We start from the raw sequence: 18,595 nt of genomic DNA, 5'->3' as shown, positions 1-18,595 counted from the left end.
GATCACTGTACTTAGCATCAGCCTGAAACATAAGCACATTCTGCACTACCCGCATTGTACGCCCATAATCTCAGCAGACCACTATTGGACCCTAATCAGAAACCATAATGTCAAGGTTGCTGCCAATGCAGCGAGAGTCCTGACTCAATCAGAAATGTCCCCACGGATAAAGGTGTCATAAACGGTGCAGCTGGCACTACTTGCAGCACAGCTGTAAAAGGACAAAACGGTGCAGCTGGCACTGCTTGCTGCGCAGCTGTAAAAAGGCCTAAACGATGCAGCTGTCACTACTTGCTGCGCAGGTGAAAAGGCTAAATGATGTATCAGCAGAGGACTTGCTGCGCTGAAGAGAGTGAGAGCCTTCCCGCCCACATGTGGCGCTCAGCAATTAACGGGCTCAAACACCACTTAGTAGGGCCGAAGGTGATGCTGGAGCAACAAAAGTGGGCTCAGGATATGAGGAGCATGAGAATCGCTGTCCTAAATCTTGCTTTCATCCGCCATATTGGGGTCAGGCGCGGTGAGCTGGGTGATGGGTTAGGAATCCTTTATCTACTACTTATTTGGGAGGGTTTAAACAGAGCAGCAGCAATGGCTTGGCATAGGGGCTCATAATCAGACCAGAGAACCCCTTGAGCAGAACAACATTGCAGGGAGGCAGTCTCTGATTATATCAGGTTCCAGACACGGCACCATTGTAGAGACAGGCTAATGACTGGAGCCTTCTTCACGACAAGATGGACCGCCACTGCTTCTCTCAATCTGTGAGGCACTCATTCCCGCTGCTCCAACGCAGCACCGGCAGCTCCCCCTGTTTCATTCGGGCCTGGTAATCGCGGGATGGCCACCGCCGCCATATTGGGGTCAGGCAAAGTCATCTCCGACCACGAGGAGAGACCAATCTATTGCGGCTCGCAAGAGACGGCAGCAAAAAGCAGGCCAACCCACTCAGTCGAGCTGGGGGGCACAAGCGGCACCCCGCCGCCGCTAGCACCCAGCAGTTCACGAATCCTTAACCCCCAGATTGATTACTGCGCCTCACACTGGGCTGTAGGCAGGAGCAGAAGAACATCCCAGGCAGAGGAAAGCGAGGCGCGTGGTGGTTCGATGCGCGCCCCATGTAGAGCTGCGAGGCCCCCCAGGCCCCTTTCCTAGTGCCTCCCACGCAGTCATGGCAGTGTGGCGAGGCCCAGGGAAGTGCGTCCTTGCACTTAATATTTTCAGAGGTGCACGCACATGATTACGAGACGAGGCCTTGGGCCTCGCAGCTCAACATTACAGTTGTGAGGCCCAAGGGGGCAGGAGCTTTAGAAATGCGGGGCCCCTTGTTGGTCGGCTGGGCGGGGGGCCCTGGGCAGCTGCCCACACTGCCCATGCCTAGCGCCGGCCCTGGGGGCAGGCACTGCAAGTGAGGCACGGCAGAGGTGTGGGTAAGGACCCGCCTCGTCTCCAATGTGGCGCCCAGGCCTGGCTGGACGCGTGCTGCGTGGATGCAATAAGGGACAACCACACTGGTTTACTGTTACGGGTCCAGACTCCGAGCGGTCTTGGGCCCCTTTATTTAACCCCTCGGGCGAGCCCGCCCTCGGAGTGCGTGAGTATTGCCTGGACGGGCCGGGTGGCACCGTCACTACACTCAGAGCCTTGCTACAATGTTAGGTATTAATGTCAAAGCCTCCATTTGTTAAAGAAAAACCGTTTTTTAAGTTTGAAGAGAATCATATTTTATGTGATGGTTTTTGTATGATTTACATGGCTAAAATTTTCAGTGCACGACGCTCGCACGGACTCTGAGAGCCAAGCCAGACCCTGTTAATTTGTTGGTTTGCCCGCCTCCCTCCAAATATGAAGCACTATATAAATACAATCACAATCAAAGCATGGCAAGAAGGGCCGTTCCTAATCTATAACACTAAATAGCTGCATACGCAGCCCCTTAAGTCTACCAAGCCACTTTGACTAATCTGATATTGTATGTTTTTGTATTTATGGATTGATGTCGACCAGTTCATCAGAAACTGGTTGCCGAAAAACTCAAATTTTCCCATCGCACTTGTTACTGCCTGTAGGGTGACCAACTGGCATTGGTGCAAATTCAGGACGGTGAGTGTAAAAATTCAGGACAAAGGGTCAAAATTCAGGGACACAAATTCAGGACAGGAGGTCAAAATTCAGGACAAAACTTCAGGACAATAGGTACGTTTTACAGACACATCAGAGGTCGCGCAATAGTATATAAGTAAGCCCAGCCATTTCTAAACATATTCAACCATTTGCAAACCTATCCATCATGTATCCTTCCATCTATCATTTCACTCATCCATCCCTTCATCCATCCCCTCATCCATCCTTTCACTCATCCTCCATTATCCATCCATCCACCCTTTCACCCTATCCATCTGTACACTTATCCATCCACTCTTCATCCCATCCATCCATTCACTCATCCATTCAGCCATTTACCCTTTCACCACTCCAGCCATCCTTTCACTTACTAATCCTTCCACCCATCCACTATTTTAGTCATCCATCCATCCTCCCTTTCTCTCTCCATCGACCCTTTCACTTAGCCATCCTTCCTTCCATCCATCCACCCACCCATCCATCCATCTACTCATCCACTCATGAATCCATCCATTGACCCTATCACTCATCCATCTATCATTTCACTCCTTCACACATCTATTCACCCTTTTGTCCATCTACCCTCCCTTTCACTCACTCATCCATCCTTACATCCACCCTTTCACTCATACGTCCATTCATTCACCCTTGCACTTATCAATCCATCAATCCATCCATCATTTCACTCATCCACCTACCCACCCATCATCCACCCAACCATCCACCCACCCACCATCCACCAAACCATCCACCCACCCACCATCCACCCACCCACTCACCCATCCTTTCACCCACCCACCATCCAATCCACTGATCCATCCTTTCACCCACCCACTATCCACCCACCCACTCATCCATCCATCCTTTCACCCACCGACTCATCATCATCCATCCATCCTTTCACCCACCCACTCATCATCATCCATCCTTTCGCCCACCGACTCTCCATCCATCCATCCTTTCACCCACCCATCATCCATCCATCCATCCATCCGTCCTTCCCTCATTATCCATCCATCCTTTTCCCTCATCATCCATCCATCCTTTTACCTCATCATCCATCCATCCATCCTTCTACCCACCCATCATCCATCCATCCTTCCCCTCATCATCCATCCATCCTTCCCCTCATCATCCATCCATCCTTTCACCCACCCCCTCATCATCCATCCATCCATCCTTTCACCCACCCCCTCATCATCCATCCATCCACCCTTCCCCTCATCATCCATCCATTCACCCTTCCCCTCATCATCCATCCTTCCCCTCATCATCCATCCATCCATCCTTTCACCCACCCATCCATCCATCCTTCCCCCCTATCCATCCCCTCATCTATCCATCCCCTCATCCATCCATCCCCTCAACCATCCATCCATTCATCCATCCCCTCACCCATCCATCCTTCCTTCCCCTCATCCATCCATCCCCTCATCCATCCTTCCCCTCACCCATCCATCCTTCCCCTCATCCATCCATCCTTCCCCTCATCCATCCATCCTTCCCCTCATCCATCCATCCTTCCCCTCATCCATCCATCCTTTCATTCATCATCCATCCTTCCCCTCACCCATCCATCCATCCCATCCATTTATCCTTCTCCTCATCCATCCATCCTTCCCCTCCATCCATCCATCCATCCATCCATCCCTCCATCCATCCTTCCCCTCATATCCATCCATCCTTCCCCTCCATCCATCCATCCATCCATCCTTCTCCTCATCCATCATCCTTCCCCTCATGCATCTTTCCCCTCATCCATCATCCAACTACCCTTCCACACATACATCAAGCTATTTACATTTTCTCTCCATCCTTCCCCTCACTCATCAATCCATCCATCCTCTGTCATTATCCATTTATTCAATCTTTCATTCATCCATTCACCCTTTCACTAATTCATCCAGCCATTCACCCATCCCTTCACTTACTTACTCGCCCACCTTTCCATATTAATTTTGAGCTGAGCCCTTTTTAGAAGAGGCCCATCAAGAACTTCACCCTCGCTGCAGGGGCCATTCCAGGACTGGGACAGAAGCCACCCAGGGCGGAGACAGGATCCACCACAGGGGGGACAAGAGCCATCACAGATGGGGGTGGACTGGAGCCACCACATGGGGGGACAGGAGCCATCACTGAGGGGAGGGCAGGAGCCATCACAGGAGAGGGAACAGGATCCACCAGGGTGGGCACAGGGGTGGGCATGCAGTATTCTAGTATCATCTTGGGCTCCTCGCCCCCTCCTGCACAAGACAACGAGAAGACAGGCTCTCTGTCCAAAATGCCACCCCCCACTGTGATGTACAGTACTTACAGGAGATACTCTAAGACAGGGCTTTAAGTGGGCCGGGTCTGTCCGGGTCTGAGCACCGGCAGTTTTTTTTTGGGGCCCTCGAAACGGGTCTCTATCGGGCTCTATTTTCGCGGCAGGCAAAGGTAGTCCTTTCTTCATTTTTTTTTTCAGACCCGTTTCGAGTGCCCCAAAAAAAACTGCCGGTGCTCAGACACGGCCCACTTAAAGCCCTGACTGTGCCCAGGCAGAGCATGTCTGCAGCCTGTGTGCAGCGCAGACCTCTTCTTCCCCTGACTGACGCTGCACGTGCATGCCCCCTCCCGTCACTGGCTCCAGCGCGCGCTTATCTTTGTCTGTCTGAGGTCTTCTAGGGTGACTGTATCAGCTGCTCCTTTGTCTTTATCTGCGCTTTCTCGACAGTAAGTGCGGTGTCTGGAGGCTGGAACCCAGAGCTAGCCATACAGAATGCCACGGAGCTTGGCGAGGGGGGCAAAGAACAGCCAGAGGGTGCCTACCTACTCCTTGGGCATGAGGTCACCGAGTGCAGCCAGGGGATTTCAGCCGCTCCCATGCGGGCGAGAAAGGGTAAAGGGTAAAGGGTAGGTAGAGGTATCTGCTCTCTCTCAGCTCATATCAGGGACCTGGGGTAAAGAGCATTCAGGTGGCCTCTGAGCTCTGCCCACGGGCACTGAGGTGGTCGAGAGTAAAGTTTGGGGGTAAAGAGCAGCTGGAGGGCACCAAGGTTCTGGTTGCAGGATCTGAAGGGGTAAAGTGCAGCTGGGGGCAAGCTTCCCGTAACCCCAGGGGGGTAAGCTATCTGGAAGAAACTATACTGCAGAACCGGCTTTAACAGCAGCCCCACACTGCCACCTCTGCACCGCAGCCCTAACAGAGTGAATTATTGCCTCCTGTGGGAGCCCAAGAATAAAACAATAAAAAAATGCTCTTCCTATAACTCGCCCCCATGCAAGGCTCCCCTTCGTGTTACATTAAAAGGGCCCTATGTCCTCCACTTTCCATGATTACTACTAAGTCTCATTTATGCTTGGTACCCGTACATGGCTATAAGGCCGGGGACTCCAGGGTTATGACGAGCAAGACCTGGGCTTGGAGAATTGAAGCTTAACAGTAGTTTATTAGGGCATAGATGCACAATTGCTAAAACTTATAGTGGTCCTTTCTGTGAATTGTAGAAAACACTAGGCAAAAAGTTCATTTCTCTGTGTCTGTTAAAGCCTGGGATGATAAAAAACTGAAGAGGCTGAGGACCCCAGCCAGGCGCGCAACACCCATTGGGCTCAAAAGGCTTCAGCGGCAGCCCCCCCCCTCTCACCCACCCCCTTCTTGTGTGTCAGCCCGGGATGAGACAGCCACACAGCCACACCCCAGCACTTCACAGGTCTTTAGGACAATTTGCTTGTTAATGAGGCCTTGCTGTTTTTTCACCCCTTCTTAGAGCCCCTGCAGCTCCACTCTGCCCATTGATTAAAGATTCACCCCCCCATGAATTTTTTTATTAGCCCCCTCCCCCCGAAATTTGCCTCTAGGTGCACCTCTGTCCCAGGCAGCCTGCTCCAGCAGGACCTACACAACCTTCACTTAATGAATTGGCGCCGTTTCACCATTTTGCACCTGTGGAGCGCCATCCTTGATCTGTAAGTGCAGTGCGTTATCCCCACAGTTTGATTAAAATCGTTTTTTAGTTTGAGCTTGTATAACGTGTAAATTACAGTTACAATCATGCATCTTTATTTTTTCATGCGTGCGTTGTGATTGACAGCCAAGTGCCTCCTGGCAAGGGACTGTCTACGCTGCAACAAATTTTTTGTTACTTTTAGTTCCGTAATGCTCATCTTTGACTTTGTGATATGTATTATCCCAAGGGTACTTCTTACTTTCCTGCGTCAATGCCTTTGGGTCGAGTATGCACCGTATAAATTTGCAAAAATAAACTAATGAAGATAAAATAAAAAGCCGAAACACAATTCCTTGGTGAGATACTACTGTATGGCGGCTTTTCCATATTGATGGTATTTGCATTTGTTAGATGCTGTTTGTGTGATTCACAAAAATAAAACCTAAACCTAAAAACAAAACTGGACACCAAAATGCCTTTTGACCCCCTTTGGTTCAATCAAATGACCAAATATGGAGATTAGAGGGTCAGCCAGAAAATATTCTAGAGGTTAAGTTCACAGTAGAGGACCTACATTCCTACAGAAAGAGAGGATGACAAAACACAGAGAGATGAGGGGGGGAGGGGGAAGAGTGAAAGGAGTGTGTGGATGTGATACGGGTACAAAAATAATGTTGTTTATACTTGGCTGCCCTTGATAGCCCCGGCTTTCAACCTGAAAGGTCAAGCAAAAAAACTGCACAGTTTTAGTTGGGAGAAAGTCACCGAGGGATTAAAGGGATCCCGTGAGCAGCAGTGCTAGTTATCTTGATTTAGACCACGCCCCTACTCAGGCCACACCCCTTTAAGAGATTTACCACGCCCCTTTTAGAGCACCCCCAGTTTTTTTCCCACTTAAAGCCCTGCTCTAAGAGAACTGATTGAACTGGTTGTCCTCCATTCTTTGTTAATCAGTGTGGGTGCGATTGTGCAATTTCTTTATTTTCTTACATTAGACTGCATGTTTGAAGAACCGAGGTTTGCTTACAATTTAGTGACAGTAATTACGCTCTGTGAGAGAACCACGTGCTGCCTCGGTGTAATCAGGGGTGTAATCTGGCCGAGTCTCGGATGTTTGGGACCCTAGGTAGAAATGGAATGTGTGAGCCCACCTCTAAATAGCAGAGACATGACACATTCAGGGCGGTTTGCATGTGAATATATGTCGCTGCTCCTGAACCTGCAGCCCCCTCCCTCTCAGTCACCTTCAAGCAAGCACCTCTTAACAGCTCATCAAGCGCTGGAGGTGTGAGGGTTGCCATCCCGCTGTGCCTCTCCAATGCTGCTGAGTATCTGAGGAGCTTTTGTGCAGCATCGGAGTGAAGAAGGGAGGTGGGTGCAAGCTGTGCCGGCTTTAGGGTGGGGCACCCTGTGCCCTGTCAAAATGACGGACAAATGGCGTCCGTTAAAGATTCCTTCACGGACAACGGACAGACGGCCGAAATTACGGACTGTCCGTGAAATTTACGGACGGTTGGTCACCCTAAGTCCTGTCTGCCTGCCTAACTCTGTCCTGTTTCTACTTTCTAATTACACTGACTGCCGGATGACTTAGATCAAAGTACCGGCAGGTGGCGCTGTTGGGCTTTCGGCACCGTGCCTGTCTTCTCTTTCAAACAGGAAGTGGGTGGCGCATTTGGAGAACAGTGTACATGTAGAGGCTGTTGTAGCCAAAGCGTAATATTTAAATATATTTTTAACCTTTTTGATAATTAGTGCGTTGAGTATATTGAAGTGACTGACACGTTCACATACGGTAATTAGTGAAATATAATTAATCCGGACGTATGAAGGCTTTTCTCTTTAAATAAACAACTGTTATCGTGCCGAGGCCGGAGGACGTTAGCATCAGAGATCGCTTTGAAGTTTCGAAATCGGTAAAATGGTGAGTCAAATCAGTTGCTGCTGGATGTGTGTACGAATGACGGATTGGCTAATCATGCATTATGTCAAAATCTACAGTCGGGGCTACTGGAATTATGCGGCAGGGTTGACAACATTATGCGGCAAGAAAAGGCAAAGTATGCGGCACATTTCCATAGTATTACTTCATTATTGTATAATGATTGCATATGGTAATACTGTCTCCATAGCTGCCAAGGTTCCAGAATGCTATGTGTGACATTTTCGTAATTTTAGTGTAATTATGAGTGACATTCAATGACTATGAGTGACACTTTCTCGCAAGCAAAATCAACCAATGAAGACAAGGGAAACATATACGGAAGGGCACTCATCTAGTATCCTTGTTTGCTGATCGTACAGTAAAACAATTGTGTAACTGTGCAGTATATTTTAAGTGTTTGGTCTGGAGGAGCTCAAATTGAGGATTGAAAACATGCCACAGTAGTTGGTATTGGCTTTGCTAATAAGAATACTTTTTTTAAAAGAGTTTTTTATAGCGCGAACTAGACCCGAGATTTCTGGTATCAGAGCGATTTAGATGAGCACCAGTTTTGTTACAGAAGAACACGTTCATTTTTGTTAGGCACTGGGGAGATTAAGTGATTTGCCCAGAATCACAGGATGTTGAGCTTTGTTGCAGAGACTCGAACCGGTTCCCCACCAGCTTCAAAGTTGACCGCTCTAGCTGTAAGACTAAATGTTAGGTTCTGTGATATGCATTACCACCTTCTTTGCAGCAGGCACATTAACCCATTACGCTACTGGTGAGTCAGCTTGCACTGGGCAAATCTCTGATCTTTCTCAGGAGGAACATTAAACCCCACGTTCTCTTTGACTTAACAATGGAGTCAGTGCTGGGAAAAAAAACTTCTGCTGCTTGGCCTGTACACTGCAGCTGCAGACTGTGGGGTCACTCTCACTGAAAACAGCTGCTTAGACTGTGGGCAGTGCTCTGATGTGCTGGAGACAGTTACAGTCTGAAGAGAGCAGGACGGCACAGTGATATAGATGATTCTGGCGCTCCTCTCTGCATACCATAGAGTAATGCGTTGCATCTTATCTGCCGCAGTAGCTTGTGATTTTGTTAAGGCATGAACAGCATGCTTTTTTTCAGAGAAGGGTCTGAATTTTACACATCTGTTTCAAGGCGTAGTTCATTCACGTTAAGCGTTACTCTGCCTCTTCGGAACGGATAATTACGGAGAATGGTACTCTGCCTCGAAGCTTATTTTGACCCATGTCAGCTGTTTGCGTCTCTTTTACCGTTTAACATGCGTAACAAATGTGGATTATAACATAATCTCGAACCTCAGTCAACCCGATCTCCTTTTGCTATAACTCTGGAAGCTGATCCCAGCTCCTTTAGGCCTCTGCAACAGTGGGAGCGAAGATGTGAACAATGTTCTCATCTTCTACGAGAATCTCTTATTGAAAGTTCTTTGTTTAAAATAGAATTTCAGTATAGCACAAATTGAAACAAATCAATGCAGGATCAAAAATTCAATCTTCTAATTTTTAGCTTTTTTTCTGCAAAATGTACACGTGATGGGGGAAGTATAGTATTATAGCGCTACGTTTTGGCTCTTTTATCACAAAAAGTAATCAGAAATCAAATGTGAAATATTCACCACATTTGAAGAGGGCATGGTGTGACTGGCACGCAGCTTCACAGTCTTCAGGCCCTCGGCACATTCTGTTACCGTGATAGCCCCTGGAGAACACTCCCTCCCCCCTCTACCCCCACCCCCTTCCAGCAGGGAAAGGCAGAACGTGTCACGGAGGACTCCCTTGAATTTAATTCTGGTGGCAGCAATTCCTGGTGGCCGGGGCTGGTTGCTATAAGATTTTAAAATTGAAAACATTCTGCCTGCGCCGATTGGAGCCTTTCAGTCCCTGACACAAGCAAGACAGCTGGTGAACTTCGTCCTATAGCTGCACAATCACTGCATGGACGCCTAGCAGTAGTAAACTTCGCTGTGTTTAGCAAGCCCTCCGGCTACACGCACTGACCAATTAGTGGCGGGGGAGGTTGGACAGGCCAGTCTACCTTACATAACAATCAAAACACCGTCCAATCAGGGTGAATAATCCAAGCTTAGCAGAACTCACATAGGCTGCTGTGCCCCGTCTGCTTTGTGTTTCTTTAACCTAAGGAAGCATCAGACTCTAACAACCATAAAAATCGCTAATACACTCAGCTTTGAAGTACGCTGATTTGCGTGACAATCGTTTTACATGCGGTAATGCAACCTAAAATGCGTTAGTGTCACACAAGATGTGTGACACTTGGCAGGGCTGACTGTCTCAGCAAAGAGTTCACCTCAGCAGTACCAGGTTAACAGCCAAATACATAAATAAGCAACTGAAACATAACCAGTTAATCTCTGCAAAGTGTCTTCCAACACACACAAATACTTGCTTCAGATTTTTTGTAAGTTTTGATCCATGTAAGCTAGAAACACATTTATTTTTGTATAAATTCTGCAGATTAAGCAGCAGATTTTGGATTATGTGGCAAATGCGACAAATCCTTAATAATGCGAAAAAAAGCTGGGGCACGAAAATCACATTTTCCAGTGGCCCTATCAATAGTTCTTTCTAAATTTCGCTGTTACAGTGATCTGCCTATCAGTGAGCCTTATTTGCTAACACGCCTGATTCAGGCTGGAGCTTCCAGATTTTGCCTTTATTTTACCTGTCTGCGCCTAAAATTGCCTCCACATCAATGAAAGTAAATGAGGAAAATAAACATAAAACCTCATACCCAGCTTGGCCAACCAAACTGTTCTTGAAGGGACTCTCTTTGCCAAGGAATGATTTTCATCGTGAAGTGTCAGTATATGACAAAGCCATTCAGTAATCTGTGATTGATGACAGGGCTTTCATACTAAGAAAAGATTGCTGAGAAACCCACTGGCCTCCAGTGGGACTTACTCTTCAACTCCTTTTGTAACAATTGAGAAATGTGTTCAGGCACCAGGGTATTCCACTGTTGGAATAAAAGCACAGATCCGCTGGTTTGAAAGCAGAAAAAGAGGTGGCTAAGGAAACTTCATAGAGTCGTCCTGGCAAGAGGGCACAAAAGCAACGCATATCTGTTCCCCCAATACTGTATCCCTCATCCTGGTTACCAAGATGTCATGAGAGACCTTGTTGAATACAGCCAACAGATCAAGAAGCACGAGAATGGCACTGCCAACCTCATCCAGCATGAGTCTCATGTCATTTGTGGCCGCAGTCTTTATTGTCTCTGTGGTTGAGCTGGATCAGTGCCCCGATTGGTGTGGATGAAGCAAAGAATGAGATTCCAAGAAACTCCTAACCTTGCAGTTATCTTGGCAAGAAATGGGAATTGTGGGGTGCCGGCCTCCCTCCTTCTGTGTGGAGGATTTGGCGGCCAGATCGGGACGGTGAGAATGCGTGATGGCAGTAAAACACCTGGTGTCGGACTTGCTCCACAAGGCTTTGAGAGGCACATATAATTGTTTCATGCTATTAGCTGGTGCAGCAGAGTGACACCTAGGGGGCCCTACACACCGGCGCTTCAACACATTTAGGAGTGCACCCCTGGTAACATCAATTCTCCCTTGGTGCTTTTGGGCATGGTGACGCTCCCTCTAGGGCTATCCACCATGGGGAAAGACAAACTGACCCAACCTTCCATACAGGGAAAGATCAATAAGTACACTAACCCCACTTCCTCTGCGGACCCTTTGCCTGAACACGCTAGCATGTAAGCCCCATCAACACCTGAGGAATCCCCCGTCCTACGAGCTATCCTGGAACTACGCGCCTCTGTCGAGGGTAAGACTAGGGAGATTTGTACGAATCTCTTGCTTACCCATCAGGACCTACTCAACACAGCAGACAAAGTTGCGGATCATGAGACCAGGTAATCTGAAGTGGGTGGCTCCTTGCCGACCTGCCAATCTGAGGTGACAACTCTCCAGCGCACGGTGGCCTGGGTGGAGGATGCAGAGGGGCACCCTTGGCGGAATAATATCCTTGTGGTGGGCATCCCGAGGGGGTTGAACACAACTGCCTTTGTCACTACCTGGCTGGCACCCAATTCTGTATCCCAATGCCTCATCATGGAATGGGCTTACTATCCTTGATCGCCAGACGCGCACCGGGGTCTCAGCAGCGGCCCATTATCGGCCACCTACTAAACTATGCTGCCCAAGATGCTATCCTCCGAGTCTCTCGATCAAATGAATCGCTATGCTATGAACCATCTACAGTACTTATTTTCCCGGACTACATCCTCAACGTCCAGCAGCAATGCTGTTCCTTTCAAGTGCTTAAGCAAAAAGTCAGGGCCATGGGAATCCAATATATATTGCTTATCCCTGCGAGTCTCAAGATGTAATTTGGGGAAAACCGTGGTTCTTTGACACTCCTGAGATGACCTGGGATTGGACGGAGGAGAGGCCTTGTCTGGAGAACAGAGACGACCCATTGAGAGAGGGCTCTGCCTTAACCTTAGAGACCCCCCCCAAGAGTGACACAATCTGAGACCCCGCCGATAGCGGTCACTGTACATGTGAGACATTTGTCGATTTGGGACAGCGGCGGGCCCACATTGCCAGGCCGCTGCTTGGGGCAATGTCTCCTCGTCCCCCCACACTACTGCTGAACTTGAACTGGCCCACCCTGCAGCTGTGAACTTGTCGGCTTTCACGACTTACTGATGCTCCCTGGCTGATGTTTTGCATGCCAATCTGTCTTGTATTTAAGATATCCATTACCTATGCTATGTTTCCCTTATAGTTCTGATTGCCGGGTGTGGGGTGGGTCCCTCTGCGTTACTGTAGGCCTCTTGCACACATTCCCCGGTTCATGAAATGGTTTTTTTTTTGGGTGAGTTTTATGCGACAATTAGAGAGAGGGTTGGTCTCTTGTGGGCTTGGTTGGTGGTACCCTGATGTTTGTACCAAAACAGGTACTTCTCGTTCTCGAAGTGGAAGGGTTGAGGTTATCTTCCTTTACAGTTTGTGTTGTCATTATTTGCATCACACAGAAGGCATACACACGATTGCTTGTGCTCCATGAGAGCGCTCACCCCCATGCCTCATGCACAGCTTGCTCATTGACCCCCACAGCGGTTGACTTGCATACCACTGAGGGGCCTTGGTCCTAGTGGTTGCTTAACTGGAATTTCAATGGATTACTTAAAAAAAATTAGGCAGGGCGCGGGCGTGGGCTGTCCGAAGGGTGGGTCCAGATTTTCTGTTCCTGCAGGAAACTCTCCTTGTGGTGGGCAAATGCCCCTTATTGGCACGACTGGGGTTTTAGCGAATCTTTTACTACCAGGTTTTTATAGGGTTTTTATAGGGGGCCTTGGGGTGTAGCTATACTTATCAAAAGACATGTCCCATTCCATCACACTCAGACTTAGCATGATGCCCAGGGCCGATCCGTTGAGATATCGGGCCTCCTTCGAGGCAAGTCCATCTCCCTCCTCAATGTATACGCTCCACCCCCCCCCTCCAGATTTCCCCCAGCCCCACCCCCCTTGTCGGAAGCATTCTTGCACACTACACATTATGGAGTTCCTGGTTGCTTGGATAAGACATGAACAGTGTAGCCCATACACGAATGGACCAGTTGTTCAGACGCCCCTGGTGCGTTTCATAGACTCATTGGGCCTGCTAGACGCTTGGTGGTTTTGTCACCCCACGGACTAGGGAAACACATTTTTTCCAGGGTTACTCAAGACATTCTCACAACTTGAATATTTCCTATTGCCAGGGTCACATGACAGCAGACCAGTTGAGGTGCAGGTAGCACAGGTTGCAGCAGGCCCACAGATCCCATAGTGATAGGGCGCTGGAAATGGCGCGAGCGTGGGAAGCCTTGGTGATGGAGCTCCGGATGCCGGACGCTAATGCTGGTTCGGACTCTGACTCATTGCTGGAGGAGGAGCGGTCTGGGGCAGCTATCACGGAACCTGAGGAGACTGGAGTAGGGGGTGGTCCTTGATACCCTGGGGATTCAATTGATTATTCTCCGTCATAAGTAAGAACACCTGCGCACACACACTATAAGTGAGCGATCTTATAACAACATTCATTGATTAGGTATTAGCGCCGGCAGGGTGGGGAGGTGGGAGGAGAGACAGATACTGAGGATGACTACTAATGGGGTATTACACAAAGAACCTGAGTCCTGAATCCGTTATGTTATCCTGTTGACTGCTGAGGATGCATCTTGCAGTGCCGTTATGGCACCGGGGTACACGCCTTACTGTAATGCTGGACTGATGTTAACACTTATTTTCCTGCGCAGTGTTGGCTTCTGGTTCTAATGATTATTCCTCCGATGTATCATGTCATGTTTGTTTGTCTTTAAAATAATAAAAAGATTTAAAAAAAAAAAATTTGAGGTGCAGGTAGCACTGGGGGAGAGGAGAGACCCACCCTGATGGCGGCTGAGTAATTGGACCTTAGCGGGCACCGGGTTCAAATCAGCCCTTTACAATGCCACCCGCGAATATCTTCATCATAATGTGGTCCAATATCGTCCGACGGCCTCCTGTGGGAGTCTCGGAAGGCCCCGATCTGGGGTTTTATTAATAGTTATCGGGTAGCCCACTGGGAACGCACTGATACCAAGGTGAGGGAGCTGGAAGTGAGACTTCTTGAACTGGATCCTCCCCAGATTTGGCGCACCTTCGAGACTCACTGCATGCCAGAATCGTCTTGCATCAATCCCCGATGGACGAGGCGAATTCGGCATGGACAGCGACTCAGTCGCATCTATCAGTGGGGGGACAAATCCAGTAAAACCCTTCATTGTCTTAGCACTGCCGTATTCTCGTGGGATCCCATCAAAAAATGTCTTGAATACCCGTGGTGAAATTGTGTCAGGCGAACAAATAATCGCCGGCGTCTTCGAGGAGTATTATCATGCGCTATATGCCCAACTTGACAGTGAGAGCCGCTCAGACGTAGAGTCGTTTGTCTGCGATCTCCCTGCCTGAACCTTCACAACACAGGAAAAGTAATCCTTGGAGCTGGATATTACCGCAGAAGAACTAGAGGTGGCCTTGATGCTGCTCTGGCCGAGGAGGTCGCCGGGTCCTGATAGTCTCCCGGCTGAATTTTACAAGGGCACTAATGAGCCCCCACTTGTTGGGAGTCATCCGGGAGGCCCTGAAGGGGAAATTGCTGCCCCTAAACCTCCGGACAGCGGATATCATAGTAATTCTAAAACCATTCCAGACACAGGAGTGCAGGAGGTCCTACCGCCCAATATCGCTTCTTAACAACGAGATCAAGGTTTGGGCCCAGTGACTGGCTAACCGGCTGCTCAAGGTTGGATCTACTTTGGTTCACCCAGACCAATCGAGTTTCATGTCGGGTTGCGCTATGAAGCACAACTACGGTGAGTGTATAATGTGATTGTTCCCACCTGAGAGCCACCATGCAGAGAGTGCGCCACTACAGGCAGACTTTTGTAAGCCATTTGACTCATTTGCTTGGCCTTTTGTATTTTCTCTCCTGTCGAGTCTGAAATTTGGTTCTCGATTTATTAGCCATGTGAAACTCCTCTACATGGAGCTGTTTGCCCAGGTCAGAAAGGGTGGGGCCACTCCACTCCCTCTCCGGTTCAGGGGGTACACACCAGGGATGCCACATCAACCGCTCCTGTTTGCTTTAACCATAGAGCCTCTGGCGGGTTGTGTGCGGGTGGACGCGCTGATGGGAATTGAGTGGGCACTGGGCGCGGAAGAAAGGATTGTGTTATATGCCAATGACATGCTCATTTTATTTGACCGATCTCTGAAGCAAAGGCTGCATGCGCTCGAGATACCCAACATATTGAAGAGATTTCCTGGACTCCGGGTTCATCCCGGTAATTCCTCAGTTTACTCAGTGAACGGGGGCATGTCGGGTCTGTCTTGGGTGTCGGAGCTCCGGGTGTTCACGCAGGGGTTCAGCTACTTTGGGGTGTATATTACTGTGAATGAGTCCCGGGCATGGGCCCTAAATATACAAACACAATTGGACAGATTGATTGATGTTGCACCTTTCTTTCTGTGGATGCTCTGCCATCTTCAAGATAGATGGTCACCCTTCCCCAGCTCTTGTACCAGATTCAGAGTTTCCCATACCTGCATCCTTTTTCTCCCGTTTTGACTGCCTTCTGTGAGGATTCTTGTGGAATCACAGCCCGTCCGGGATCGCCTTTTCCAAGAGCCACAAATCCACCTATGATGGTGACATTGCCACTCTGGACGTACATTCTTACTATAACGCTGCAGAGTCCTGAATGACTAGTGGTTTCTTAGTCAATGGCAATCACTTGAACTGCATTCTAGTCCGTTTTGTTAGCCCACTTTGCCACTCCAAACAGAAAGAGACAAGATATGTGCAAATTAGCCTTGGTTCTGTTCCAGTAGAACAGTTGCAGCTTAAACTGCCTGACTGGGTCCCCTTCAGATGAGAACAGGAGTAACCCCAGACCAATTGGGGCCTACTTGGGTCTCATCAGTGAGGAATAACTTAAGGCCTGTGGTGGCAGAGTGAGCAACTAATCCATTTCTGGGCTTACCTGTTGCAGTCAGCTCCAGAAAATTGGTCCGTGACAATTGTTGACTCCTACCACGCTGTCATTATAGTTCCAGGACTGCATGCTCTCTGCTTACATGTACTCTTTTCCTCTGGGTTAATATGTAAATTGTCCACAAAAGTGTCAGAAAGCTTTTCAGAGAGGAAGTCTGTTTTGTATAGTTCAGCAAGAGGCCTTATAAAATCTGGAACCAAACTTTTGTTGGCAGTGGATACCATCAGGACCTCCTGCTTAGGTTTTTATTCAACGGCTGTGGGGCAAATAGTCCTTGTACAAGTTGAGAGTAAAGTAAGGGGGATCCCTGGGGATCTCTTGATTAGGGATTACAAAAAGGATGCAAAAGGAGGCTCAAAGTTTACTTTATTAGAACTCTCAGGCAGACATCATTTAGTAGGGTTTCTGTGCACATTCCAGGGGTGTGGAATTTATAAAAATATCTACTTGTCCATGGGGCAGGTTGCTTCATAAATCTACTTGTCCTGTAACAAAATCCACTTGTCCCTTTGGTGCCATGTAGTGCGGCGACAAATTATGGCAGCAATCTCATTATATAAGAGCTCTTACGTAGCCTCTCTGATTAAGCCTGGGCTCATACTATGGTAGTGTTTGAATACTAGCAATCCCTTTATGTTGCCATGTTTCGGCATATCTACATACTGGGACTGAAGGTAGTGGTAAGCAATAGTTTCAGGGTTGGAATGCCCTTTTGAGTCTGTGCAAACCTACTAACCTGCATGTTTAAGGGTTTTCAACAACTCTTCTCTAATCTTTTCCCATACAGAGAAATGTTGGAAATGTACTCCTGATAATGGCAGACGCAAACCTTCTTCCAGAGTTAGGAAAAAGTGGTTGGAGGGAAAATGAACTTGCAAACACTCGCATGAGCAAATCTACACATGCATATATTGCTCATGCTAAAATGTAGTTCACAAATATTTTCTAGGAGTACAATTTCTTGTCCTACTTCTGTAAATTCCTGTGAATTCGCAAAAACCATATAGCTAAACTTAATGCAAGTACATATACCACAGGTGCACTTTTGAGACTTTCTTTAATAATTTGGCCCCTAATTTTGTCTGGCCTTAACCATGACCTTTTGCGTTTATTAAAATTCTCTCCCTCTCTCCTCTGTATTGGCTGGCTTCACTGTGAGTGACAGCATTCTACTCTTTCACAAGGAGCATGTTGGCACACAACATAGTTTTGTTCAGTGCCAATAACTAATTTGGCAGTGTGTGCTTTTTGAGACCACATTTTTTTTTGCTTTTGGCAATGTTTGTTATAATGGTGAGGGCCCAGCAGCTCTCACATCAATAAGGTTTTATAACAACCATGCCAAAACAGTCACGCATTGCTAAAACTAAAACACTGACCAGCAATTTCAGACCTACTGGCTTTGCCAATGTTTGTTTTTTTATGTTTTCCATAATCTTATTGATACTGGTTACTCAGATTTTCTAATATGAATATATTTGGGAAATACTAGCATGCATCAACACATTTTACTAAATGATGCTGCAAAGAAATGGTACCGGAAATTCGACAGTAGTTCAGCAAAATATTTTTTTCCCTACTTTGATTTAGGAACATCTTATATTGATAGCTAAGAATCATTAATCTTGCTTTTAAGCTTCTGCAAATATTTGCATCTAATCATACAGCATTCTGGGAGCATTATGCATAGCCTCATATTGCTAAACTTTGAAATCATGTGTATACATTTTTATACTGTAACCACTGTCAGTAGTGCAATCAGAATTTACATTTACTTAGAGCGCTCACCCTAATAATAAAGGCTTTAAATGAATGAACCATTAATACAAATTTGAACAGCATTAACATATGCACACAAATATTAACTTAACTGCAGGCAGTGCCCTTCCCTGACCTTTAATGTGGTACTGCAAACTGGCAGGCAAAGGGTTTGTGCAGCAGGGGGTTCGGCCTACTTGTCCCAAGGACAAAATACACATTAAAACTTGTTGCTCTTGACCCCAAACAATATGTCCTGTGCGTCGGGCTAT

At 47.8% G+C, this 18,595-nt stretch overlaps 1 protein-coding gene across 1 annotated transcript in view; it reads left to right on the top strand.

The window, feature by feature from the left end:
• The first annotated feature begins 7,706 nt into the window (after positions 1 to 7,706).
• C2_1H5orf63 (chromosome 2_1 C5orf63 homolog) overlaps positions 7,707 to 18,595 on the top strand; it is a 48,072-nt gene continuing 37,183 nt past the window's right edge. Inside the window, exon 1 of the mRNA XM_078675600.1 lies at positions 7,707 to 7,977. Within this exon, the coding sequence (XP_078531726.1) occupies positions 7,975 to 7,977 (3 nt within the window). The 5' untranslated portion in view covers positions 7,707 to 7,974. The remainder of the gene's footprint in view (positions 7,978 to 18,595) is intronic.

Source organism: Lissotriton helveticus, chromosome 2_1, assembly GCF_964261635.1.
Source record: "Lissotriton helveticus chromosome 2_1, aLisHel1.1, whole genome shotgun sequence".
Classification (NCBI taxonomy): Eukaryota; Metazoa; Chordata; class Amphibia; order Caudata; family Salamandridae; genus Lissotriton; species Lissotriton helveticus.
Note: the sequence above shows the minus strand (reverse complement) of the source record. Positions and strands in the feature narration are given on the sequence as shown.